We start from the raw sequence: 26,486 nt of genomic DNA, 5'->3' as shown, positions 1-26,486 counted from the left end.
ATTAGATAGTAACAGGTTCATATTCCAGCCCAATTGTTAAATCCTTAACCGGCTTGATTTTGTTTAATCCTCACAATTACGAGATATTACCTCTCCTATTATTATTACCAAGTTATAACTGAGGAAACTGAAAATAAAAAAGATAAATATAATTGGGAAAACCAAGGTTCAGGGAGGAAACGTTAAGCCAAGATGCGTCATTCAGCCTCCCTACTGTGAGCCAAATGGGAAGTCTGTATACAATTGCGTCCCCACGCTACTTCCATTGTCCTAAAGTCTAAAGAGACCATCTATCATTCACCTTTATTATTATCCAGTCTCATATCTTCCCATAGGCCATCCCTTGGAATAACGGCCACAGTCGTAGGAAAACGGTAGCGATTATTAACCCATTTTGCAGTTAAGGAAACAGGCCCAGAGGCCAGCCCCGACTCCCACGCTACGTAAATGGAAGCTTGGGATTCGAACTTGCAGTTCTGATGCCTGGCGCCCCCGCGCGGCGAGGTTGGATGGGAGAACTACATTTCCCAGCAGGCTCTGCAAGGGAGCGCATGCCCAGTAGGCCGGGAGCGCTGGGCAAATCTGCCGGCGCCCTGACCAGGAAAGGTGAGCGACGGCGGCTGGGAAGACCCTGCCGGCCTGGGATGTGGGACCACTGCGGGGTGAGGCCACCTCGGTTTGCGAAGTGAGTGTCTGGGGCCGGCGCCTGCGGCTACGGGTCTGAAGTGTTGAATCTTGGGTCTGCATAAGGATTGGGTTCTTAGCTTTAGACTCGAGTTGTTGTCTTCACACCGGATCTGAGGTCCGGGTCTTAGTCTGGGGGTCCATCTTGAGCGTGGCATTGGAGGTTTTGAGATTAGGGTCAGCTTTCTGGTGTCTTGGGTCTCTAGTTTTAAGTCTGAGGTCCTGGGTCTAAGTCTTGGGTTGGGGTCTTGAGTCCAGGATCTCGGGGACCTGCACATGTTGGGTCTGTATAGCCAGGGTTGTATCTCTAGCCTGGGTACCAGTCCCGGGGCAGAAAGACTTGGAAGAGTAAGGGCTGGGGTGAACAGGTTCCACGATGGGGAGAAGTCAAGGTTGACAAGTATAAGGGAATCTCCGGGGGTTTGGAGCCCGGGATGTCACACTGCCTTACAACTGCTCATTCTGCACCTCAGTTTCCTCATCTGTAAAATGGGGATCATAGCAGACCCTACATTGCAGGATATGGTGGGATTAAATTACATGTTATATATAAACAGCCCCCAGCTAACACCTAGCACCAAGTTGGTACCCAGGAAATCTCATCTTTGAATCTCTTTCAGATGCTGGCCTGAGCCTGGATCCAGGCCTTGAATTCCTGACAACTCCCCCACCTCCTCCAGGGCCTCTGGCCATGGACTTGGAGGAGCCCAGGGACACACATGCGCCCTCTCAGGACCACAGTCCTGACTGCCAGTGGGACCCAGTGCCAGGAGGCCCATGCAGCCTGAGTCAGATGGAACTTGACGGGCCAAATATTCAGGATCTAGTGCAGCAGTTTGAGGCTCTGCCGGGTGATCTTGTGGGCCTGTCCCCAGATGGACTCCCCTGCCCCCTGCACATTGCCACCGGTCATGGCCTGGCCTCCCAGGACATGGCTGATGCCCATGGGCTCTTGTCTGCTGAGGCTGGCAGGGACGACCTGCTGAGCCTTTTGCACCTCGAGGAGTGCCCTCCTTCCCAGTCTTGTCCCAAGGAGCCTCCAGACCCTGCTCCTCACCTATTACAGCCCCCTGAGGACCCAGATGGGGATACTGGTTCCCCAGAATGGGCAGAGGGAGCCTCTGCTGAGCAGCATGGCAGCAAGAGCTCAAGCAGCTCCCCAGAACCCTGGCTGGAGACAGTCCCTCTGATTGCTCCTGAAGAGCGGCCTGCCAGTGCCCAGGTAGTGCTTGCCCCAACCCCCAGACCTTCTCTGCTGCCAGGAGCCAACCCAGGGGGACTCAGTCCTGCTCCTCTTTTATCTTCTTCTAGAGCCCCAAGACCGCGGCTTCATACCCTGCCTTCCAGGAGGGTGAGTGCCCCCAGGAACCTAGGGGTTTCAGAACAGCCTGAATCAGGCTCCTGAAATCTAACTCCGAGTTTGCCAGTAAGGAGTTGCTTCTAGGGAGGCTCTGAGAATGGTTTTACGTTGATTCTTGAAGGCCTGAGAGAAGAGAGACAGCTTTGGAAATGTTGTAGAATGAGTAGAAGACAGTAAGGCAGGCTGGGGTATTTGTGGCCCTCTGTTCTAGAGCAGGGGTTGGCAAATTACCATCTGTGGACCAACTCTGGCCCACAACCTGTTCTGGTATGTCTTGTGTGCTACAATGGCTTTTGTATTTGTAAATGCTTGGAAAAAAACAAAAGAAGAGCAACATTTCTTGAGACATGAAACTAATAATGCAATTCAAGTTTCTGAGTCCACAAATAAAGTTTTATTGGGACACCATCATATCTAATCATTTATATATTGTCTATGGTGGCTTTTGTGTTGCAACAGAGACCACCTGTCCCACAAAATAAAAATAATTTACGGTTTGGCCCTTTGTAGGAAAGTTTGCTAATCCTTGCTCCAAAGGCATGGGAAGAACCAGTTTTGACCACCTGGAATATTCTAGAATTTTCCCAAAAACTATCTATTTGTCAAAAGCAAATTCTATGGTTGTAAGAAGAGGAGATGGTTTAGACTTACAGTTCCAAGAAGGTTCTAGAGTTGTCGGTGGAGTTATAACTCACCTAGGGAGTTCCAGAACTAGGCATTGTGCCTGTGGTTCTAGGTCAAAGGAACCTGGGCTTGTGTGTGTTCTGGAATGATGAACAGAGCTGTATGGTTCTATTCAGACTGGAAGTTCTAGAACCATCGAGTGACTAGGAAGTATCTGTGACTCTAGACCAGTAGGAGATATTCTAGAACGAAGCAGAGCTGTCCAGTTCTAGAGGAGTCATCAGAAAGTTCTCGAGTGGTGCCGTACAATATAGTGTGAGCTATATATGACTTGAAATTTTCTAGTTATGGCTCTGGCTGGGTAGCTCAGTTGGTTAGAGCATTGTCCTGATACTATGCCAAGATTGTGGATTCGATCCCCAGTCAGGGCACACATAAGAATCAACCAATGAGTGCATAAATAAGTGGGACAGCAAAATCATTGTTTCTCTCTCTCTTTCTCTCTCAAATCTATAAATTAAAAAAAACTTTTCTAATTAAAAAAATAAACAGGTAAGATTTATAACTCATTTTAATTAACCCAATGTATTTAACAGTTTAACATATAATTAACATTTTACAATTATTTTACTTTTTGTTCATATCAGAGCTAAAATTCAGTGTGCATTTTGTATTTAACAGTACATCTCAATCCAGACCAGCCACATTTCAAGGGCATAATGCCCACATGTGCCTGGTGGCTATGATGTTGGATGATACAGTTCTGGAACCCCAGAGCAGAGTTGTCTGTTGTTCCAGAATGCTTAGATCATGAAGGACAACAGGCAGAGATATCTGTAGTTTAAGCTCACACACAGGAGTGGGGTTTACTTCACTGGAGCCTATACCTGTGGTTCTAAAACAAAAAAAAGCAATAGCTATTGGTTAGAACATTCTAGAACTGCTGACAGAACAGTTGTCTGGTTCTATGTTGCTCAGGAGATTCTAGAGCCATGGGGGCAAAGCTTTATGTGTTTCTGGGCTGATTTGGGGGGAATTCTAGAACCATGCCCAGAGTTGTTTGTTTCTGGATGTTCAAGTAATTCTCAGAATCAGTGAGTGCATCTGTGGTCATGAATTATTGAGGGGATTCTAGAACCATAGGAAGAGCTACCTGATGCTGTGATGATTAAGAAATTCTGGAATCATGGAGTGGAAAAGTCTGATTCTGGAGTGATGCAGGTTTCTAGAACCCCTGACAGAATTATGTGGTTTGAAACCTGTCGGGAGTTCTAGGGACATAACTCAGAGCCATTTGGGGTTGTGGACAGCGTGAGAGTTTTAGATTTCTGAAGAGTTGTCTCTCCCCAAATGGGCAGTTCTGTGACTGTGGAGTAGAGTTTTCCACAGTTCAGTACGGATAGGGGAGAATTCTAGACTAATGGATAGAGCTAATAGCCCCCAGATTGATTTAGGGTGGATTCCAGAACCATTGAGTGGAATTGACTACAGTTCTATAGTGTTGCAGGTTTTAGAAATGGGAGTGGGACCATCTGGTTCTAGTTTAATCATGGAATTCTAGAAACAGTGTGTAGGTTTCTGTTAGCACTAGTGCTGGGTTTTTTTTTGTGTTTTGATGTTGTTTTTATTGGTTTCAGAAAGAGGTAGGGAGAGAGAGATAGACACATCAATGATGAGAGGGAATCATTGACCAACTGTCTCCTGCTCGCCCCCCACCGGGTATCAAGCCCACAACCCGGGTATATGCCCCGACCAGGAATGGAACCATGACCTGGTTCATAGGTTGACACTCAACCACTGAGCCACGACGGCCAGGCGACTAGTGCTGGTTTTGGATCTAGCTGTGCTGCTGGACTCACAAAAGCCCTTCCTCTGCTTGGGAATCCCTGAGACGAGAACAGAGCTGGCTCTAGAGTGCCGGACCACATGGTTCTAGATTTTCGAAGGTCAAGCTGCTGGTCTGTGTCTCCCGCGGGTGGGATAGTTCTGGGAAAGTGGGCAGACCTGTGTGAGTCAGCAGTACCAAGTCATGAGAGGGTAGATCTCTCTGTGCTTCCAGACTATGCAGACAGCCAAGACCCTGGACCAGATCCATGAGGGTGGCCAAGCCTGGCCGGGGCTCTCGGGCTGACCTGCCTCCGCTGTTGCCCTCAGTATCAGGTCCCTGTGACCATGAAGACCTCTGTGATGGTGTCATATTTGGGGCCAAATACCTGGGCTCCACCCAGCTGGTGTCCGAGAGGAACCCGCCCCCCAGCACTCGCATGGCGCAGGCCCAGGAGGCCATGGACCGCGTCAAGGTGAAGCCAGGGGCTGGCAGGAGGGTGGGTGGGCAGGCAGGCTACAGATTAGGTCCTCCAAGGCCTGGGAGCCCGATGGGGCAGAGGCTGGGTCTCTGGGTTCCTCTACCTTCCCCGCCCCCCACCCAGGCCCCTGATGGGGAAACCCAGCCCATGACGGAAGTGGACCTCTTCATCTCCACCAAGAGGATCAAGGTTCTGATGGCCGACTCCCAGGTACAGGGCTCAGGCCCAGTCTCTGGTGCATGGGGGCCTCCACTGAGGCCTCCGCAGCCTGCCCAGGCCTGATCTCCCCCACCTCCAGGAGGCCATGATGGACCACGCCCTGCAGACCATCTCCTACATCGCCGACATTGGCAGTGTGCTGGTGATCATGGCCCGCCGGCGGCTGGCCCGGCGCCCGGCATCCCAGGCCCATGGCCACCGGCTCTACAAGATGATCTGCCACGTTTTCCACTCAGATGATGTGAGCAGCCGGGCTCCGGTGTCCGGGTGCCCCCACCCTCCTGTAAAGCCCACCTGGCCACACTGTTACCCCACTGCCCTCCCTTGGTCCTCAGTGCTGGCAGGTCTCTCCATCCCTCCAATAGGCCCCACATGTTCATTTTTTCTGTAAGACTGTGAGACTGTTGCCGAATCCCGAAACCTTCCCTGCCCCAGGCCTGTCTCCCGATTTCCTAAGACAGTGGCTATTTTCCCAAAATCCATGTAGGCTGTCTCCTGGGAATCTTGTCCCAGGTGGGTGTGTGGGTTGGACTCTGAAGATGTCAGGGGATTTGGGGAACCAGAAGGAGGGTGGGACACCCCCTGGGAGATGCTGCCCATCCTCCACAGGCCCAGCTCATTGCTCAGGCCATCGGCCAGGCCTTTGCGGTGGCCTACAGCCAGTTTCTGCGGGAAAGTGGCATTGACCCCAGCCAGGTGGGCACCCAGCCAAGCCAGGGGGCCACGAGCTCCGGCTACCTCCACAATGGGGACCTCGACCACTTCTCCAACAGCGAGAACTGCAGGGAGGTGAGCGAGTGGGTGGGCCACCCCCTTCCTAACCCCCACCGAGCGGCCCTTATGTCCCACCCATGTCCTCTCCTAGGTGGTCATCGAGAAGCGCCAGGGTGAGGGCTTGGGCGTGGCGCTGGTGGAGTCAGGCTGGGGATCCTTGCTGCCCACGGCTGTCATTGCCAACCTGCTGCATGGGGGTCCTGCTGAGCGCTCGGGGTCCCTCAGCATCGGGGACCGCCTTACTGCCATCAACGGGACCAGTCTAGTGGGGCTGCCACTGGCCAGTGTCCAAGCTGCCATACGTGTGAGTTCTGGGGAGCAGGAGCCAGAGGGGCTGGCTTAAGGGCCCCAGGTGGCAGGCTTGCCTCCCCATGGATCTGGGAAGGGTACAGAGGTATCTACTCTGGACAGGTCTCTGGGATCCAGCCCAGAAGGAATATGGTAGAACCCTACCAGCTGTATGCTTAGGGAAACAGGCTGGCAGAGGGGAAGGCACCCATCCAGGGTGACCTCCCTGGTGCAGGAGCAGGATTGGAGTGCAGGCGGCTAGTGGCAGTGCCAGCGGCTTTTCCTGTCTGCCATGAGGCAGCAAGTGTGTTCCTGAGTCTTGAACCTTGTTGCCCAAATAGGGAAAGTGAGGCTCAGGAACGAGGAGGGAGCTGGCCAGGTCAGAAGAGTAAGTCTGACACAGTCCACACAGCATGATACTAAGTGCCTGTAACCCTGCCTGATAGACACATTAGAACTTGCTTTTGACCATGAGGACACTGAGGCCCAGGGAGTCAGAGGTGAGAGGTCACACAGCTCCGACCCCGAGGCCATCCCATCTGTGTTCTTAACTGCTTCTTGAGGGGTCTTCTAGAATCTAGAGCCTAGACTCCAAATCTCCATTTTCCGGGTGGATAAACTGAGGCCCAGAGTAGGCTGCAACTTGTCAAGAGGTCCAGCAGCCCCCCCGGAAGCCCAGCTAGGCCAACAGCCCCTGTCCTACACAGGAGGTCAAGTCGCAGACGTTGGTGACCCTCAGCATCATCCACTGTCCGCCGGTCACCACAGCCATCATTCACCGGCCCCACGCCCGTGAGCAGCTGGGATTCTGCGTGGAGGATGGCATTGTGAGGCCCCAGCCCAGAGCACTGTGTTGGGGGTGGGCAGCCCCAAGCATGGCCCCCTGAGCATCGTGATCCCTTCCTGTCCCGTCAGATCTGCAGTCTCCTCCGGGGTGGCATCGCTGAGCGTGGGGGCGTTCGCGTGGGACACCGAATCATCGAGATCAACGGACACAGTGTGGTGGCCACACCACATGCCCGTGTCATTGAGCTGCTCACCGAGGCCCACACTGAGGTGCGTGGGCAGTAGGTGGGACTGGGGGTGCCTTCCCAGCAACCCAGGCCCACGCCAAGCCCCTGCCTCCTCTCCCATCCCTCAGGTCCACATCAAGACCATGCCAGCCACCACCTATCGCCTGCTCACAGGCCAGGAGCAGCCTGTATACTTGTGACCAGCCACTACCCCCACCACTGTGCCTTAGCCCCGCTGGCCCTGGGGCTCCAGTCCTTGGCTAGCTGGGGCCGCAGAGGATTCTTGGCTCTATATTATTTTCTGATGTAAAAAAAAAAAAAGATTAAAAGCTTATCAGACGGATCAGGTCTCAGATCAGGGTGTGTGGGGTTAAGAGCGGAAAAACAAGACTTAACTCTGGCACCCATGTTCTTCCTGGAAGCCACTAGAAGCCAGTGCTGTGAGAATATTTATTAAAGACCAGGTGGAAGGAGCAGGGTTTGAGGTTCTGTATGGGAAACTGAGTCCAAGCTCCTGAGAGGAAAAGGGAGGATGGCCAGCTGCCACCTGGGAGGGGGTCATAGGTCGGTAGCTGGGCCCCAGTCATAGCCATCTTCATCAGAGGACTCCACATCTCGGGCTTGTGTAAACTTTTTCCTCACAGCTTCCCGCGCATATGTCCTGGGGGTCAAGAAATAGAATAGAGGCTGCGAATGAGGAGGGTATGGACTTAACCTACCGTTAACTGAGGCTGACTACTAGGCACACTGGGTGTGGACAGAGATGAGCAAGACTGGGCATTTGGGGGTTGGGTTTATTAATGAGCTCCTTCACAGCCTTCAAAGCCCTAGCTCCAATGTCCCCTCCTTCAGGAAGCCTTCCCAGAAAGAGGATTCCAACTCCCATGGCTCTGCATGAAGCTGAGTAGCTCTGGCTCTATCTTGCCTACCAGAATAGGAGCGCCTCAAAGGCATAGCCTGGTTCTAGGTCTCCTTCACCACCATCCAAACCCTGAGTCCCAGAGAAAGGGTTGAGGGGCCTCAATCTGAAGTACAGAGGCTCTTACCGAATGCTTTCCTGTCGCCACTGACCCTGTGGGTGGTAGCTGTCCACCTTGGAGAGGGAGAAAACAGGTTAACCCTTCCCCCAAAAGTATGATAAATTGGGGTGAGTAACCACCCCCATCCCACTTCCCCACCTTTGCCCAGGCAATGCTACCCGCAAGCTTTCTTCTTGCCCCCACCACAAGTCTACAACTCATCCCCAATTTTATTATTATTTTTTATGTTTTTTTTATTGATTTCTTAGAGGAAGGGAGAGAGAGAGACATCAATGATGAGAGAGAATCATCAATCGGCTGCCTCCTGCATGTGCCCTAATGGGTATCAAGCCAGCAATCCAGGCATGTGCCCTGACCAGAAATCGAACCGTGACCTCCTGGTTCATAGGTTGATGCTCAACCACTGAGCCACACTGGCCGGCTCGTCCCCAGTTTTAAATGAGAAAATAGGCTGGGACAGGGGAAGGCCTTGGCTATCACCTAGCCTGTTAGCAAAGGGGGAACTGGGTTTCCCATCTGTAAAGTTCTTCAGAGGACTACTGTCAGGAGTTCCTAAATGAGTTCGCACATGTGAAGTGCTGAGGATAGTGCCTGCCCCTAAGTAGGCTGCCATGGTCAGTTGGGCAGGTTGGGCACTGCACAGCCCCAGGGAGCACCACTCCAGCCAGACATCGTAGATTTGTACATCTTTACATTTACCTAGAGAGGGTCTGAGGAAGGGGTACCTATGTCAAATTCACAGGCACTTCAGGTGCTGAGGCAGCCCCACATAGAATAGGAATATACATTATTGTTAAATATCCAGCTGTGAACAGGGCTTGGGCTAAGTGTGCTGAGTTTAAACAAGCACCCTGTGATGTCAAAACTTTTAGCATCTACCCTGTATCCCAGATAAGGGAACTTCATGCACAGAGATGGAAATATTTGCTATAAGTGATTCAGCAGTTCATAAGCATAGGTCTGGGTCCCAGATATTGATCTGATCAGAGAAGTTTCTGTTTGTTTACATGATGGCAGAAAATAGGGTCCCCATGTGTCTGCACCATCCCCAGACCCTTGCCGGAGCCACCCCCATATCCTCACCTGGGCCCCTCGGTGGCCTGAGGATCTCCCATGATCCCGCAGACTCTGGGGTTTTTCCACGAGCACAGGCTCCGAGGACCGGACCAGGGCTGGTGCTGGGGGCCCCTCGTCCACGTCTGTGTGGGGCCCACCCTCACCGTCGGTGTAGCCCTCGCCATCCGTGTAGCCCTCGCCATCCGTCTCGTAGTCACTGTTGACCCGGCTGTCACAGCTCAGATCCGCAGAGCTGTCATTCAGGCCACGGTGAGGGAGGTCCAGGTTGTCCTCCAGTGAGCCATCTAACTGTGGGGTGGGTGTGGTCTGGCTGAGCCAAAACCCCAGCCCAGGCCCTCCTGGATCTCAGACCAAACCCAGACCCAGGACACCATCTTTAAACTCCAGTCTCAAACCAGGTAAGACCCTTGACTCTCAAATTGAGGCTTAACCCTTAACACCTGGGTTGAGTTCTGACCATTGACCCTTTGCCTGACCCCCCAAATTTGAGTTAAGTCCCAACCCCTGAATCCATCCCCAATCCCCAAATTGAGTCTCCCAATCCCATCTCACCTCAGGTACCAGATCCAGACCCTGATCTCAGGTCAAATCTTGGCCTTGGCTTTGCCCCTGAGCCCTCACCTACCCCTAAACCCAAACAGAGGCTTCAAACCCTGGCCGGGTACCTGGTCCTCGGCTGTCCAGATGGGCCGCATCTGCTGCTCCCGGATAATGGCCTTGAGCTCCTGGTACCAGCTGTCGCTTGTGCCTTGCAGGTGAATGGTGGCTGCGGGGAGGGGGCATCAGTACTGCCGAGACTCAGGCCAGACCCACAGCCTACCCGGGCTCCCACTCCCGCCCTACCTGTGAAGAGGTGGTCGCTGTGCTTCCACAGCTTCTGGGCTTGAGCATAGAGGCGGCGGGTGCTGCGGCGGGAGGCTGGCGCCAACCATTGACGCAGAGCCTTGAGGGCCGTGCGGCTCTCGGGGGCACAGAAGACCACAATGGGGTAGTACTGCACATAGTTGAGGCGCTCCACTGCTGAGGGTGTCACATCTAGGAGTGCATGCTTGTCCTGGGCAGGGCCCATGGTGGGGGCAGTGGGAGAGGATGAGAGTGGAGAGGGAAACACACCCGGAAACAGGCCGAAAGAGACAGGTGAAGAATCAGAGGGAGAGTAAGGGTCAGGTCAGAGCGGACCCCACCCTCGCACATCCACAGGCCAGCATGGTGGAGGTGGGGTTGGGGATAACCCAGGCCACAGTGTCTGAGGCCCAGAGTCCCAGTTGGAGTCTCTCTACCTCTTCCCGGGGCTGTGTGTGACTCTGGGCTGGCTCTGTCTCCCGCAAGCCCTCACATCACAAAACCTCTGGAGGGGGCTCCCTGGGAGACCACACTCGCAGGGAGTGGGGAGAGAACAGATAGGACCCTGGGCCTCAGGTTCCCCAGCCATGAAATGGGACCCTGCTTACTTTCTCCGCTATCACCCGCACGGTGTCCAATTTGATGATCTTAGATGGCCTGTCAGTCCTCAACACGCTCTCTGTGGAGTGGAGAGGCAACCGGCAGCTTCAATAGGGTAGTTCCCTCACCCCGCAAATTCATGTCTATCTGTCCCTTCCCTGCTCAAGAATACACCATGGCTCCCCATTGCCCTTGAGAAGAATCCTAACAGCAGCAGCAGCATCTCCCATTGGACTCGTGCCCAACACTGCTGATCTGTGTCCCCTCCTGACCTCGGCCCTCTCCTCCTCCTGAGGAGGGTGGCTGTTGCTGGCCCATCTAGCAGATGTGGAAACAGCCTCACGTCGATAAGGTCACCAGCTCAGAGTCATGGAGCCAGTGGTTGCCAGGGACAGGAGCCTGATGCAGAGTCTGTACTCTAGACAATCGCTCTCCCAGGCTTGGTCCCGACTCTAGGCCTTTGCTTGGGTTTTGGTGACTCAAAAGAAGCTCCTTTGCCCTAGCCGGCTTGGCTCACTGGATAGAGCATCAGCCTGAGGACTGAAGGGTCCCAGGTTCGATTCCAGCCAAGGGCACATGCCTGGGTTGCGGGCTTGACCCCCAGTAGGGGGTGTGCAGGAGGCAGCCGATCAATGATTCTCTCTCATCATTGATGTTTCTATCTCTGCTTCTACCTTCCTCTCTGAAATCAGTAAAGAAAAAAAAAAAGAAGAAGAAGAATCTCCTTTAAGGGTACAGCTCAGTGGCATCAAGCACATTCGCATTGCTGTGCAGCCATCCCCTCCATCCATCTTCAGAACTTTCTCATCTTCCCAAACTGAAACTCTGTCCCCATAAAACACTAACTCCCCCTCCCCCAGCCGTGGATCCCACCATCTGCTTTCTGTCTCTATGGATCTGACTCCTCTAGGGACCTGTAGTGGAATCACATAGTATCTGTCCTGTCTGACTTATTTCACTGAACATAATGTCCTCAAGGTTCAGGGTCAGAATTTTCTTCCTTCTTAAGGCTGAACAATATTCCAATGTCTGGATGGACCACATTGTCTTTATCCATTCATCTGTGCATGGACACTGGGTGTTTCCACCTCTTGGCTATTGTGAATAATGCTGCTGCGAACCTTCATGTTCAAGTGTCAGCTTTCGGTTCTTTCCATGGGTCACAAAAAAGTTAACTTCTTTTCAACCATTTAAACTATGTAAATAACATTCTTAGCAGGCTGTATAAAAATCGCTAGTGGGCCAGATTTGGCCTGGAAGATGTAATTTGTTGACCCCAATTCAAGCTTATTTCTGTAGTTGTTAATTTTTGGTCTCCTTGGAGGACCTCGTGTATTTTGTTCGATGCTGTGTCCATAGCTCAATAAATAAATCTCCTGGACAAAGGAAGGAACAGCTGGCACAATGGCTCCCTTGGCACTGGCTAACTGGTGAACTGTGTTAAGAAGAACTCTGAAGCTCTGTCCAGCCAAAGAGTGCCAGGAGTGATGGAGGACGTCTGCTGGTGGTTCCTGTTCTAACTCTTAACATCCAAACAGCATCATTAGCAGCCCCTCTCAAGCTGCCTCAGCCCCAGGGGCTGGGGAAAGGTTATGAAGTGATTCACCAGCAGGGTTGCCAAGGAGCCTGGTTTCTCACCTGCGATTTCAAACTGGTCAGGCATCTCAGCAGTCAACTTCTGCATAGCAATGTCTGCCACGGGTCCCAGGATCACCACTGGGCGCTTGAAATTGGCTGAGGGGCCAAGAAACAATGGCAAGAATCAGGATCCCTTTTGTTGGCAAACACTGCTAGGTTCTTGCACGACCACTTTCTAGCTCCCCGTAGTATCACCTAGCTAGGCCAGTGGTCGGCAAACTGTGGCTCGCGAGCCACATGCGCCTCTTTGGCCCCTTGAGTGTGGCTCTTCCACAAAATACCACAGCCTGGGCGAGTCTATTCTGAAGAAGTGGTATTAGAAGAAGATTAAGTTTAAAAAATTTGGCTCTCAAAAGAAATTTCAATTGTTGCACTGTTGATATTTGGCTCTATTGATTAATGAGTTTGCCGGCCACTGAGCTAGGCCTATGGTTGGTCAGCTAAGACTACATCTACCAGCCTCCCTTGCAGCTAGGGATGGCCATGTGACTAAGTTCTGGCCAATGGGGTGCAAGAACTAATGTGTGCAATTTTGGGTTGTATCCTTCAAGGAAAGGGGTGAGCCTTCCCCATCCTCTTTCCCCTTCCTGCTGGCTGGAATGGGGGTATGGGTGCACTGTCTTTGACCACACAGGCAAAAAAAACCCAAAAACAAACAAACCAACAAAACAAGACAATGGAGCCTGGATCCCTGAAACTGAAGCAGCCAGACCATACTCAATAGCTTACACTGGGACTGTTACTTGAAATAGAAACTTTCTTTAATGCAGCTGTCACTTGGGGTCTCTGCTATAGCAGTTGAATCTGGCTAACTCAGTGGTCAGCAAAAGTACAACTTGAGGGCCACATACAGCCCACTGCTTGTTTTTGACGTTTTACTGGCATGGTCATGTCGATTTATTTATGTACTGTCTCTGGCTGCCTTCCTGCAAAGCAGAGTGGTTTTGAAAGAAACTATCTGGCCCACAAGCTCTAAAATAGTTACTGTCCGGCCCTTTGCAGGAAGAATTTTGCTGAACCCCGGACTAACTGACAGACATTTTCACCAATGAGGAAAGAGGTGCAGAAGAAATCTTGGCGGGAGGAAAGTGAGTAGCCAGTCCTCTCCTTGCACCTTCTCTTTTTCTCCTCTCCTTCCAGGCCTATCTCACTCTCTTAAAAGCTCAATATATTCATATTTCTAACCTTTCATTGGCCGGGGGTAGAAATTAAGTACATGACCTTTGATTTTTAAGTCTTTTTGTCTGGATGTTGGTGCAGCTGCTGAAGAGCAGCTGAGTCCTTTCTCCTCCTGGGTGACTAGCTAGCTCTTCCCATCCTCCTGCAGTATTTTTTTCTAAAGGTCTCTGCACCTGGTTCTAATCCCTTCTTCCCTGAGACTGGGCAATAGCTTAATCTCTCCCCTTCCTGAGTCTGGAGAAGGCTGTTCCCCTCCCCTTTCTTGGGTAGGGAAAGGCTCTTTGTGCTGCTTTTTTTTTTTTTTTTTAAATTGTGGCAAAATGTACATAACATGAAATTTACTTTTTTAATCTGTACATTGTATTAGTACGTTCACAATGTTGGGGGACCTCCTATGAGTGGAATCACATAGTATTTGTCCTGTGCCTGGCTTCTTTCACTGAGCATAATGTCCTCAAGGTTCATCTATGTTGTAGCAGGTGTCAGAATTTCCTTCCCGGTATGTGTGTGTGTGTGTGTGTGTGTGTGTGTGTGTGTGTATGCATGCGCGTGCACACACCCAAACCCAGGAGGATTTTCTTCCATTTTTAAGGCTGAATAATATTCCCTGTGTAGGTGAACCACATTGTGTTTATCCACTCATCTGTCCATGGGCACTTGGGCGTTTTCACCTCTTGGCTATTGTGAATAACGTTGCTATGAACCTTTATGTTCCAGTTAGTGGCAGCTTTCACTTCTTTTCATGTATCACAAAAAATTTTAAATTTCGCCTGACTGGTTTGGCTCGGTGGATAGAGCGTCGGCCTGCGGACTGAGAGGTCCCGGGTTCGATTCCGGTCAAGGGCATGTACCTTGGTTGCGGGCATATCCCCAGTAGGGGTTGTGCAGGAGGCAGCTGGTCGATGTTTCTCTCTCATCGATGTTTCTAACTCTCTATCCCTCTCCCTTCCTCTCTGTAAAAAATCAATAAAATATATTAAAAAAATTTTTTTTTTAAATTTCTTTTCAACCATTTAAAATTGTAAATACCATTCTTAGCAGGCTGTATAACATTTGAAATGGGGCTCATCTAAACCAAGATGTGCTGTCAAAACACACACCGGATCTCAAAGGTTTAGTACAAAAAAAAAAAAAAAGATTGTGAAATACCTCATTAATAATTTTGTATGGATTTGGTTAGAGCATGTTTAAAAACATTATTGCCCTGGCTGATGTTGCTCAGTATTTGCAGGCGTCCTCAAACTACAGCCCGCGGGCCACATGCGGCCCGCCGAGGACATTTATCCGGCCCGCTGGGTGCTGCTGCCTGTCCTGCTTAGCAGCCGACTCGTCCCGGGCCCACAGTGCGCATAGGAATTTGTTCATAGTTTTTTTTTTAAAGTATAGTCCGGCCCTCCACCGGTCTGAGAGACAGTGAACTGGCCCCCTGTTTAAAAAGTTTGAGGACCCTGGTTTAGAGGGTCGGCCTGAGCACAAAAGGGTCATGGGTTCCCTGTCAAGGGCATGTACCTGGGTTGCAGGTTCGATCCCTGGCCCCAGTCGGGGAGCATTTGGGAGGCAACCAATCGATGTATCTCCCTCACATCCATGTTTCTCTCTCTCTCCTTCCCTCCCTCCCTTCCATTCTCTCTAAAAGAATCAATGGAAAAATATCCTCGGGTGAAGAGTAACAAAAATATATATATTAAAATTATTTTCAACCATTTCTTTTTATAGATTTTATATGTGGCTTGCATATTTCTATTGGATATAGGAATTGATTTTTAAGGAATGAAGCACTTCCCTGTCCCCTCTGTGCCCTAAAAATCACCAAAAGTGGCTGTTTTTGGTGGAAGGAGAGAGGTAAGCATTGTGGCCTCTGACGGCTACACTAGAATGTCTGCAGGCCCCTCAGCCTGGGTCCCACCTTCTCGAAGCACCACACGTTCATATGGTGGGTAGTGACCCTGCCTGGTCAGATCCGACAGGTCCTCACGGCTCCGATGGGTGGTCTTCTTGGCTCCCCGACGAAAACCCCGTAGTCGCCAGAATTCAGCCCGTCCACCAGAGCCCGCCAAGGCACCAGGCCCAGGCCCCACGGCCCGCTGGGCGGCCTCCAGACTGGCCAGCTGCTCTGCCCTGGGGAGAAGGGAGATTAAGGAACACTGGGATCAGCACAATAACAGCCCCAGAGATGACCCCGTCCCAGTCTCAGGGCCTGCATACATGTCACCTCACATGGTAAAGGGACTCTGCAGAGGGGATTAAGTTAAGGCCCCTGAGATGGGATGACCCTGGATTCCCCGGGGGCGCCCAACGTCATCACAGGGTCCTCATAAGAAGAGGCAGGAGAATTATGCTCTAGCCGGCTGTGCTCAGTGGTTAGAGCGTCAGCCACAGACTGAAGGGTCGTGGGTTCGATTCCAGGCAAGGGCATGTATCTCGGTTGCAGGCTCAATCCCTGGTCCCAGTCGGGGCACATGAAGGAAGCAACAAATCAATGTGTCTCTCTCACATTGATGTTTTTCTCTCTCTGTCTATCCCCCTCCTTCCCACTCTCTTTTTTTTTTTTTTTTAATATATTTTATTGATATTTTACAGAGAGGAAGGGAGAGGGATAGAGAGCTAGAAACATCGATGAGAGAGAAACATCGATCAGCTGCCTCCTGCACACCTCCTACTGGGGATGTGCCAGCAACCAAGGTACATGCCCTTGACCGGAATCGAACCTGGGACCTTTCAGTCCACAGGCCGACGCTCTATCCACTGAGCCAAACCGGCTAGGGCTATAAAGCATTCATTTTGCATTTCTGACCTCCAGAATTTGTGTGGATTGAAGCCACTGCATTTGTACTAAGTTTTTACAGCAGCCCTGGGAAACCTGTACCGCCCCGAGCCATCGGCACATCGCCCCAGGTTGAACCACCAACATCACTAAGAAGTGACAGCGTGGGGAGATGGAGGCTGGGGGGCAGCCTGACGGAGGGTGGGAGTGGTCCCCACCTCTTCTGGTTGGGAATGATGCCACGCTCCTGCTCCCGGAGGTCACGACCCATGCGCACCGCCAGCCACTGGCCTCCACGGGTGTGGCTCTGCCCAGGGCCCGAATACAGCGTGTCCAGCACGTGGAAGACGTCACCACGGGTAAAGCCCAGGCCATAGGGTGGGCTGGGCTCCAGCTCAAAGTGTGTGCGGACGTAGAAGGAGTCGCCCACACGGGATTGCACCATCTTCCGGAAGACTGTGGACAGGGAGAGGCTCTGAGCCAGTGGGGTTGCTGCCTAGGCCTTCCCCTTCCCCAGGGAGTGGGCCTCGCTGCTGGGCCATGCACCGCTCCCCGCCCCACTCACTGTCTTGCTTCCGCTGCGTCACCAGCTCTACCTCTTCGCCCAGTGGCAGCCCCAGCAGGACCTGCACAGCCTCCTCCCGAGTCAGGTTCTGGAAGGGCACGTCATTCACCTGCCAGGTAATGGGGGGAGGGGGGATGAAGCTCTGGGCATGAGATCCCAGCTCTTCTCTGGACAAAGCTCACCCCCAACTCTGGGGGACCCCAGCGATTGGGGACAGCTGACGGGGGCAGGGAGGCATCGCCCTGTGGCAGCATGGGCATCACAGACACACGGAAGTCTTGACCAGAATCCAGGGCACAGGAACTGTAACCGGTACACACATAACCGAGGCACGGTGGGTTCTCATCATGACAGTGGTGGAAAATTTTTGACATTGCAAAGAGTCACAGTCACAGGGTCGTGACAGGGACAAAGATGTATAGACAGATAGTACCTAGGTCACAGACACCAGGGTTATGACGGGGACAACAACATGTGGACCCAGACGGTGGGTCACACCTGCTCTCAGCAGACCACGGGGAGGACACAGGCTATAACAGACTCGGGAGCATCACCCAGCACGCCACCACGCCCACCACCAGCCACCTGCAGAATCTGATCTCCTTCCTGGATGCCCTGTTCCTCAGCCGGGCTGCCCTCCTGTACCCCTGACACGAAGATGCCCACATCATTGCCTCCAGCCAGCCGCAGCCCGATGCTGGTGCCCTTGTAGAAGCGGACCACCCGCGAGTCGGGGCTGTACCTGCAGGGGTGGCAGAGGCAGGTCAGTCCAGAGTGGGCAGAGAGGTGATCCACTGGGCATCCCTGGGAGATCCCCCCTCCCTCTGGGCCTCAGTTTCCCAAATAGCTGCGCAGGACCTGTGGTGGTCCCATCAATATACTGGTGACTGGGAAGGTACCCGGGATGTGGGAGTTTCCCGTTGGTGGGCTTTTTCCTAGTGCACATACCCGCGGTCCTCCATGCTCTGGCTGCTGGGCACCCTGTAGATGTCATAGCTGCTTTGCCTGGGGGTATCTGAAAGGGAGCAGCTGGTCTGTTTCCCAAGCACACTGGCCAGTCCAGCCCCCAAACCTTTGCCATAGGGGGTCCCTACCCCATGGTGTGCCATCACCCAGCCCTCAGTCCTTCCCAGGGAACTGTCTCTGACCTTGTAGGCCCATGCCAACTCTCCCACTCTGCCTAGCAAAGCCTCACCACTTGGGATTAAAACAGTCAGAGGAGGGGTGCTCAGAGTCACCACCCACTCTCCCTCCGTTTACCTGGTTCCAACGTGGTTCTGGAATCCACAGAACTTTTCCGCCAAAGCTGCGGGCTCTCCCTGGTGGGAAACAGGTTTGGGGTGAGGTGGGGGTGGATGTCAAGAGGTGACTTTTAGAACTGTCATTTATCTGAACTCAGATTCAAATCTTGGTTCTGCCCTTCTGTAGCCGTGTCATAGCAAACCGATTGCTCTCCCTCTCTGAGCCTCGGTTTCCTGCCCTGAGCCATGGAGATGGCTGAGTGGAGTGAAGTCTCCAGTGAGGGCTGGTCAAGGTGAAAGGAGCCTGGGACAAATAGTCATTTTATTGTTTTAATATTAGTGAAAAGTTCCAGAGGTTGCTATCGACCAAATGTTTGTGTCCCCTGCAAATTCACATGTTGAAGCCCTAACCTCTACTGGGATTGTGTTAGGAGGCAGGACCGTTGGGAGGTGACGAAGTTTAGCTGAGGTTATGAGGGTGGAGCCCCATGATGGCATTAGTGTCCTTATAAGAGACACCAGAGAGCACTCTCTCCCCCAGGTGAGGACACAGCAAAAAGGCAGCCGTCCACAGGCCAGGAAGAGGCCCACCCTGGAATCTGACCCTGCTGCACCCTGACCATGGACTCCCAGGCTCCAGAACTGGGAGAAATAACTGTCTGTGTGTCAGTCTCCAGTCTCCGGTATCCTATTAAACCACATGAAGAAAAGAAAGTCCCCTGCAAAACCGGCCCACTGTGAGCAGGGACGGGTCACTTCCACGCCTTTCAGATGCTTTCAAATAAACATGTGTGGGGAAAGGTATACTTTTGGAAGAAAATCTAGATCAGGCCATGTATTAGCACTTACGGCATTCATCCTGTGAAGCCCCAGTGCTGCCACTGGAAAACACCATACTCCCCACCCCACACGTCCTGAAACGTTAGTAGAGTAAGGAGTCTGCATCAGAGAAACCTGCCAAGCTACTTGCACCCATTTGTCTGTGTGCAGGCAGAATGCCCAGTAAGATCACACAAAAGTCCCCAGAAACCCTGTGTCATTCTACCATGTGGTTCATTCACCCCACACAACGCCAAGTGCATTTTGCTGGGCCTTTTAAATATAATCGCCCAGACATCCTTTTTCATGGCTGTCTAGTATTCCCAAGTAAGGATGTATTATGATCATAGTAAAGAGTGGAAAAGACACACAGTGAGCCCTAGCCGGTGTGGCTCAGTGGACATAGCATAGGCCTGCAAACTGAAGAGTCCCAGGTTTGATTCTGGTCAAGGGCACATGCCTGGGTTGTGGGCTGGATCCCCCAGTAGGGAGTGTGCAGGAGGTAGCCAGTCAATGATTCTCTTTCATCATTGATGTTTCTCTCTCTCTCTCTCTCCCTCTCCCTTCCTCTCTGAAATCAATAAAAAATAAAAATAAAATAAAAGTCACACAGTGAGCATTCACTATGGGCTAAGTACACACATGCATCATCTCCTTTTGTCATCATTAATTAGCACCCTAAGGAGGCAACAATGGAGTAAGAGTTGGGGCCTTGATAGGCCCTCCTCTGGCCTCTGAGGACCAGAGACCCCCACCTCCTGGTAGTTATGGCCTGCTGTAGTAACTACATTGAACCATGGTTGGCCTGTGTGACCAGCAGAATACAGTGGGAGTGAAGGTGTGACACATCTGAGATTAGGTTCACCTACGCTCTCTTAGGTCATTCGCTTTAGGGAACCAGAAGGACAGGCCCACCTGGGGAGGCTCTGAGTCCTCCTGCCAACAGCCATGGGAGTGAGCCTGGAAGTGGATCATCCACCCCGAAAGCCTAGAGCCCTAGACACATCTCGACTGTGACCTCATGAGATTACAAATTAGAACCACTCAGCTCAGCCGCCCCCAACCTCCAATTCCTGACTCTCAGAAATGATGGGAGATAATATTTACTATTGTTTCAAGCTGCTAGATTTGGGGTTAATTTATACAGCCATAGATAATAGATACAACCCCCCACTTCTCAGGGTGCTGAAAGCTTAAGTGAGGTGTCTAATATCTAAATAAATGCCAAGTATTGAGTGTGTATGTATTTTAGCCATTGAATTGTGTCCCCTCAAAATTCATGAGTTGAAGTCCTAACCCTCAACATCCCAGAATATGATGGTATTTGGAAATGAGATTGTCGTAGATATAATTAGTAAAGAAGAGGTCATAGTGGAGCAGGGTGGGCCCCTAACCCTACATGATGGCTGTCCTTATAAAACAGGAAAATTTGGACACAGATTCAGACACACATAGAGGAAAGACAACATGAAGACACTCGGGGAGGAGATGGCTGTGTGGGAGCCAAGGAATGCCAGAGGCCATCAGAAGCTGGGAGAGAGGCCTGGAACAGATTCTCCCCTGGAACCCTTAGAGGGAGCACAGCTCTGCTAACATCCTGATTTGGGACTCTCAGCCTCCAAAACTGAGACAATGAATTTCTATTGTCTTAAGCTACCCTTTTTGGGGCTCTTTGTTACAGCAGCCACAAATTAATACAAATTAATTCCATTTGTTCCTTTTATAAACATCATCATCATAAACCAGCATCCTCCAGTCCCAGAATATATCCATGGCTATTTTACCCCCAAGAGAAATCCCTAAAAGGGCCTTGCTGGGTCAAAGGGCTTATGCCTTTTGAAGTCTTCTAGGATGCATTATGAAATCTGGTTCCTTCTGCTTTAATCGATCCATATCTGGTTCTCCTAGTACCCAAGAACCAAAAGCCACTACTATGGGCAAGAAAGACTATATGTGGACAGGGAGGCCTCTTCCAGGCAGGCTACAGGACTACACCCTCAAGGCTACCCCCAGTTGGAAAAGATATGCCCACGTTCCTCTCCTGTTCGACCATTCTGGCCAATGAGGGGTACGTACACAGGGGAATTGGTTCGGTTGGTGTCAGGACTCCGCTGCCTGTGCTGGGGTGGTGGTGGGACATAGGATGGTGGCGCCTGAGACAGTTCTGAGCAGAGGTCTGAGATGTCTGTGGGAGAGAGGGCATCCCATCAGCCACAGTCACGCCTTCCAGGCTGGACCCATTTCATAGAGGGGAACATCAAGGCCCCTCTAAGCAAAGGGACCTAGACCAGAGTCAGGCTCAGCTAGGTAACTCCAGTCCTGACTTGCTGTGTGGTCTTCAGCAAGTTACTGTTCCTCTCCGGGCAGGCTCATTGACTCCTTGGCTCTGCCCTTCATTCCATCCCTTCCCCCAGGGCTTGCTTCCTGGCCCCTCACCCTCCAGGAGGGAGCTGTCACTGTCACTGACAGCTGGCGGGATGTTCACCAAAAACTGCTCTCGGTCCCTGAGCACCAGCAGAGTCAGCTTCCCTTCTGATTTCTCGATTAGTTGCCGTGTGTCGCTCAGCGACAGATTCTCGCTGGACACCCCATTGATCTAAAAGGGACCAGGAAGGAAGAGAGAATGTGAGTTAGTGAGAGATAGGGGAATACTGGAAACAGATATCTTGGTGGGAAGACTAGAAACACGCTATCACCAGGGTTACTAAAAACAGACATCTCAAGAGAAAATGATACAACTGGATTCCTACTGTGAGAGGCGTCTATACCAAGAACTAACTTCCACAAGAATCCTAGAAACAGACCATTCCCTAAGGAACTAGAGGAAATTAGAAACAGGTTGGCGCTCTCATCTCCCTGGAAGGGGGAATTTCTTATGAGACACTATGAACACATATTAGAAATGAGTCTAATTAGAAGGGAGGGAGATGATACTGAAGGATACTGTAAGGTACTCCAGGAGGTACCGGAAACAAACATCTAGAGGCAGATTAGAAACTCAGTTTCCAGTGAGGACTGGCGTCATTTCCACTCACACCGAGAATCCTTTTCTAACATTCTCCCTCGGGAGTGTCTGTTTTCAGTAACCCTGGGGATTGTGAGTTCTAGTCCCCCACAAAGCTGTTTCTAGGGTTGGCCCCAAACCACTAGAAACAGACAATTCCTCAGGGTCATCACTACAAATAAATTACTCTGAGAAGATTCTAGAAGCAATCAACTGGAATTGGCTTGGAAATCAAACACTAGGCATCAAACAGATGTTCAGGAGCAGAGTCTGGAAAGAAACCAACTCTTAAGGCAGAGCTGCTCCCATTAGCACCAACCACCAAAGGCAGGTCTGGAAATCAGAGCTGTAGCCTGCTGACACCAGTGATACTAGAAACAGACAACCCAAAGGGGGTACTAGAAACTAACATTTGTGCCGAAACCGGTTTGGCTCAGTGGATAGAGCATCGGCCTGCGGACTGAGAGGTCCCGGGTTCGATTCCGGTCAGGGGCATGTACCTTGGTTGCGGGCACATCCCCAGTGGGAGGTGTGCAGGAGGCAGCTGATCGATGTTTCTCTCTCATCGATGTTTCTAGCTCTCTATCCCTCTCCCTTCCTCTCTGTAAAAAATCAATAAAATATATTAAAAAAAAAAAGAAACTAACATTTGGCAATGGATTAGTAGCAGATGGGGTGAAGGGGAGAAGAGGGGAAAGCCATCTCCAACTTTTGGGAAACTGGCAACAACACAGAAGTCAAATGGCTCAGGGTCAGCTCTGCTGAACTTGACCTATGACTCAGTGCCACTCATCACCTCTGGCCTTGGTCTCCCTATACCAGGGCCCCAACAAGAAGCCTGGGCTCAGCCCCAGCTGGTTGGGCTCAGTGGATAGAGCGTCGGCCTGTGAACTGAAGGGTCCTGGGTTCAATTCCGGTCAAGGGCACATGCCCGGGTTGTGGGCTCGATCCCCAGTGTGGTGTGCAGGAGGCAGCCTATCAATGATTCTCTCTCATCATTGATGTTTCTATCTCTCTCTCCCTCTCCCTCTCTGAAATCAATAAAAATATATTTGAAGAAGAAGAAGAAGAAGAAGAAGAAGAAGAAGAAGAAGAAGAAGAAGAAGAAGCAGCCTGAGCTCACCTGTAGGACAAGGTCTCCTTCCTGCAGCCCCCGGTTCTGGGCAGCCAGGCTGGAATCTGTAATGTGCTTGATGAAGATCTGACTTCCCAGTTTGACCCCAAACTCTGTGGGGAGAGGATGGAAACTGAGGCAGGGCCTGGGGTCTGGGCTGCCGGGTCCTCTCAGAGCTCAGCCTTCTTGCCTGCCCTGGGCCTTCCCGCTCTCAGGGCTGCTGTCCCACAGGAAGGGTCAGGCTTGGCTCCCTCCCAGTCATTCTGGGGCTGTTCTGATACTGACGACCTAATAGGACACACAGTGTCACTGCAGGCACTCGGATGTCACTGCACGAGGCTCTGGAGAGTCGTTTCCAGCCTTTTCCAGCTTCCAGAGGCACCGCATTTCCGCCTCCGTGGCCCTTCCTCCATCCTCACAGCCAGCAGCGCAGCCTCTTCCATCTCTGACTCTCACCCTCCTGCCTGCCTCCTATGAGGACCTTGTGATGACACTGGGCTCCCTGGAGAATCCAGGGTGATCCCCATCTCAGAGACCTTAGCTTAATCATTGGCCAAGTCCCTTTACCACGTGAGCTGACATGTCCATAGGTCCTGGGACCAGGATGGAGATGTCTTTGGGGCCATTATCTTGCTGACCATACACAATAAGGGGACCCCAAGCCCCACGGCCATCAGCACTCCCACTGCCAGCTCACCTTCACTCTCCCTCCTCCGCACCAGCACTGACTTCACTGGCCTCATCTGCACGTCCTGCCGTGGCAGCCTCTTGAAGCCGGACATCAGGGCCAGCCCTTTGACCTCGGAGCCCCCACCCGGGCTCCTGCTCCCGTGGTTGCCGGCCCGGCTCCGGCGGCCTGCCCTGGGCCGGTGGGAGCGCTCTCCCAAGGAGCGGCCAGAGCCACTGGACGTGTCACCCTCATAGCCCCGGCCATGGTTAGCGTCCTCAAGCCGCCAGGGCCCATCTTCATCTGAGTCCTGGTGTCCTGGGCCACAGGGGCTGGCCTTGGTGCTGGGCAGCTGGATTTTCCGAGGACGCTTCACGGTCTATTAGAGGAGGTGGAGGGGCAACCAGCTCATGATCTGTCCCATCTACCCTGGGCCTCAACATCCAAGCTGTGAAGTGGGAACAAGATCCTATTTGCTCACACTCATACCGCCCCTGTGTCCCAGAACCAGTGGGGCTCAGCCGGGGGCAGAGGTGCCCCTGAGCCAGGGGCTACCGCTCCCACCCGGCCCCCACTCACAATGTTGGCCAGCTTGGTGCAGGTCTTGAGTATCTGAATGGCAAAGGTAGAGTTGACATTCTCCATGGACACCCCGTTCACCATGACAATCTGGTCCCCTATCCTGAGGGAACAGTTGGGTCTCAGGGAGGAGGCCTCACTTAGGAGCCCCTCTCCACAGGCCTGTCCTAGGGCCCCTGGTGCCTCCCCAGTGCCCACCTTCGGGGAAGGCACCCCCTGGTCTAATTCACTGGTGTCCCCAGGCTCACAAAGCCATTTATCCTTCTGGGCCTGTTTCCTCATCTGTAAAACAGGGGCTCATAGAACCCACTATAATCATACAATACAATCATAGAAGGGAAGTTGGGATTACAACTGGCACCTCCATAACCTCCTTACTTTTTTTCTCAGCTCCCTCTTCCTGCTTTTCTCTCTCCCAGCCTGTGTTTCCTATTCTTTCTTCCTGTGAAGTTGGTCCCAGATTCTGGGCTGAGCCATATCACCTGTCAGCCACTCGGACCCCAGAACCATTTTCCCAGTTCTCCCAGGAGCCTCCTGCCCCTCAGGGCTCAACACACTGGTTCCCCTTCCCTCGGCCAAAGAGAGGTTTCCAGGTCACAAGGATGTAAAGCACAGCACAGGGATTAGAGTCAACAATATTGTAATGACTGTGGCCCAGACCGGTGTGGCTCAGTTGGTTGGGTGTTGTCCCGTGCACCGAAAGGTTGCTGGCTGTTCTGGGCACATGCCTGGGTTGCCAGCTTTATCCCAGTAGGGGGCGTGCAGGAGGCAGTCGATCGATGTTTCTCACACATCGATGTTTCTCTCTCTCTCTCTCCCTCTACCTTCTTCTCTCTCTAAAAATCAATAAAAATCTTTAAAAAACAACAACTTACATTTAGAAAAATAATATAATAACTATGTATGGTGTCTGGTGTGTACTAGATGTATGGGGGAGATCACTTTGTAAGTTATATAAATGTATTACCATTATGCTATATACCTGAAACTAATAAAATATTGAATGTCAACTGTAATTGAAAAATTAAAAGAGGTTCCCAGGAGACTGTTTGGTCCTGGAGCACCCTGGGGCCACTCTGACCCAGGAACAGCATCGGAGGCCCAGGAAGTGCCTCGGGGAGAGCGAGGGCCAATCACTGACAGTCCTGCTGCCAGCTCCACACCCTGTGTTGACAGAGCTGGAAGGCACCAGGCACTTTCCAGCCTCCTAGCTCTGGCCCACACAGGTCCCTCCTCTGGATGTGCCCAAACCCGGGCTGCCTTGATACTCACTGCAGCCTGCCCTCAGCTGGCCCTCCAGGCACCACATCGGACACAAACACGGATCCACCAGGCCGGTCATGACCACCAGAGATTGCAATGCCAAAGCCCCGGCGGGGGTCCTGAGAGGGAATCAGAGGCAGAATGAGCTTTTGCTTCCCTCCAGGACAAAGGTTCTCCCATTGAGACCACACGGCCATTCCCATCAGCACCCCCTCAGGGAGAGGGAGGCCTCACCTTGCAGACGGTAGCCGTGTGCTGTTCCCAGATGGTCAGCTCCTCCATGTCCAACACCTGGCATAAAGGGAACAGGGATGGTGGGCGTGGGGTCACAGCACATCCGTTGGAGTATTTTGAGGTCCCCCAGCCCCCAGTGGGGAGCCTTGATCTGACATTCCCATGGTTTAAGCCTGTGAACAAGTAGTTACCTCTCTTGAGACCTCAGTTTTTCAATCTGCAAAATGGATTTAAGTCCATGGTTCTCAACTAGAAATTATTCAGAGATGTCTGGAGATAATTAGTGGTTGTCAAAACTGGGGATGCTCCTGGCATATGAAGGCCAAGGATGCTGTTCAACACCCTCATAATCCTTAGACAGTCTCACCATAGAGAATGGTCCAGACACAAATGCTGGTAGTGCCAAAAATAAGAAACTGTGTTAAGTGAACCAAATTGTATTGGGAGCAAAGAAAAGGTGAGTTCTTGGTACCATTCCCTCTGGAAGGTCTTGCTCCATCCCTGGGGGGATCTAACAAGGCCTGCCAGGCAGAGGGAGCTCACTCTGCTCCAGCTATACCGGCCTCGCTGTTCCTTTAACATGCCAGGCAG

The 26,486-nt window shown here is 51.9% G+C and overlaps 2 protein-coding genes across 8 annotated transcripts; one reads left to right on the top strand and one right to left on the bottom strand.

Annotated features, from left to right (window-relative positions):
• Positions 1-551: 551 nt before the first annotated feature.
• Positions 552-15,305, top strand: APBA3 (amyloid beta precursor protein binding family A member 3; the record flags this gene model as incomplete). 5 transcript variants are annotated; one of them, XM_080673136.1, is made up of 11 exons in its annotated part: positions 552-606; positions 1,305-1,906; positions 1,996-2,035; positions 4,823-4,968; positions 5,098-5,184; positions 5,273-5,434; positions 5,803-5,982; positions 6,059-6,271; positions 6,963-7,082; positions 7,171-7,311; positions 7,397-7,609. In XM_080673136.1, the coding sequence occupies 11 exons, from the start codon at positions 552-554 to the stop codon at positions 7,466-7,468; spliced, it is 1,818 nt and encodes a 605-aa protein (XP_080529262.1). In that variant the 3' UTR covers positions 7,469-7,609. The 5 variants fall into 5 exon arrangements, 4 of the variants coding, with proteins under 4 accessions (XP_080529262.1, XP_080529261.1, XP_080529260.1 ...); XR_013960845.1 differs by lacking the exon at positions 7,397-7,609 and adding exons at positions 13,469-13,554; positions 15,282-15,305 and having other exon boundaries at positions 562-685; positions 4,823-5,184; XM_080673135.1 differs by having other exon boundaries at positions 562-685.
• Positions 7,705-25,967, bottom strand: TJP3 (tight junction protein 3; the record flags this gene model as incomplete). 3 transcript variants are annotated; one of them, XM_080673131.1, is made up of 20 exons in its annotated part: positions 25,896-25,967; positions 25,671-25,780; positions 24,399-24,501; positions 23,850-24,198; positions 23,162-23,265; positions 21,471-21,630; positions 21,111-21,219; positions 18,220-18,293; positions 17,923-17,989; positions 17,560-17,716; positions 16,975-17,083; positions 16,628-16,865; positions 15,552-15,763; positions 12,467-12,562; positions 10,837-10,907; positions 10,229-10,439; positions 10,051-10,151; positions 9,392-9,673; positions 8,315-8,361; positions 7,705-7,929 (listed from the first exon to the last, which is right to left on the bottom strand). In XM_080673131.1, the coding sequence occupies exons 1-20, from the start codon at positions 25,941-25,943 to the stop codon at positions 7,827-7,829; spliced, it is 2,751 nt and encodes a 916-aa protein (XP_080529257.1). In that variant the 5' UTR covers positions 25,944-25,967. The 3 variants fall into 3 exon arrangements, with proteins under 3 accessions (XP_080529257.1, XP_080529256.1, XP_080529258.1); XM_080673130.1 differs by having other exon boundaries at positions 18,235-18,293; positions 25,896-25,952; XM_080673132.1 differs by having other exon boundaries at positions 7,827-7,929; positions 8,315-8,353; positions 9,378-9,673; positions 18,235-18,293.
• Positions 25,968-26,486: the final 519 nt, after the last annotated feature.

Source organism: Plecotus auritus (genome assembly GCF_963455305.1).
Source record: "Plecotus auritus genome assembly, chromosome: 6".
Classification (NCBI taxonomy): domain Eukaryota; kingdom Metazoa; phylum Chordata; class Mammalia; order Chiroptera; family Vespertilionidae; genus Plecotus; species Plecotus auritus.
The sequence above is the reverse complement of the archived record's forward strand: the minus strand, read 5'-3'. Positions and strand labels throughout refer to the sequence as shown.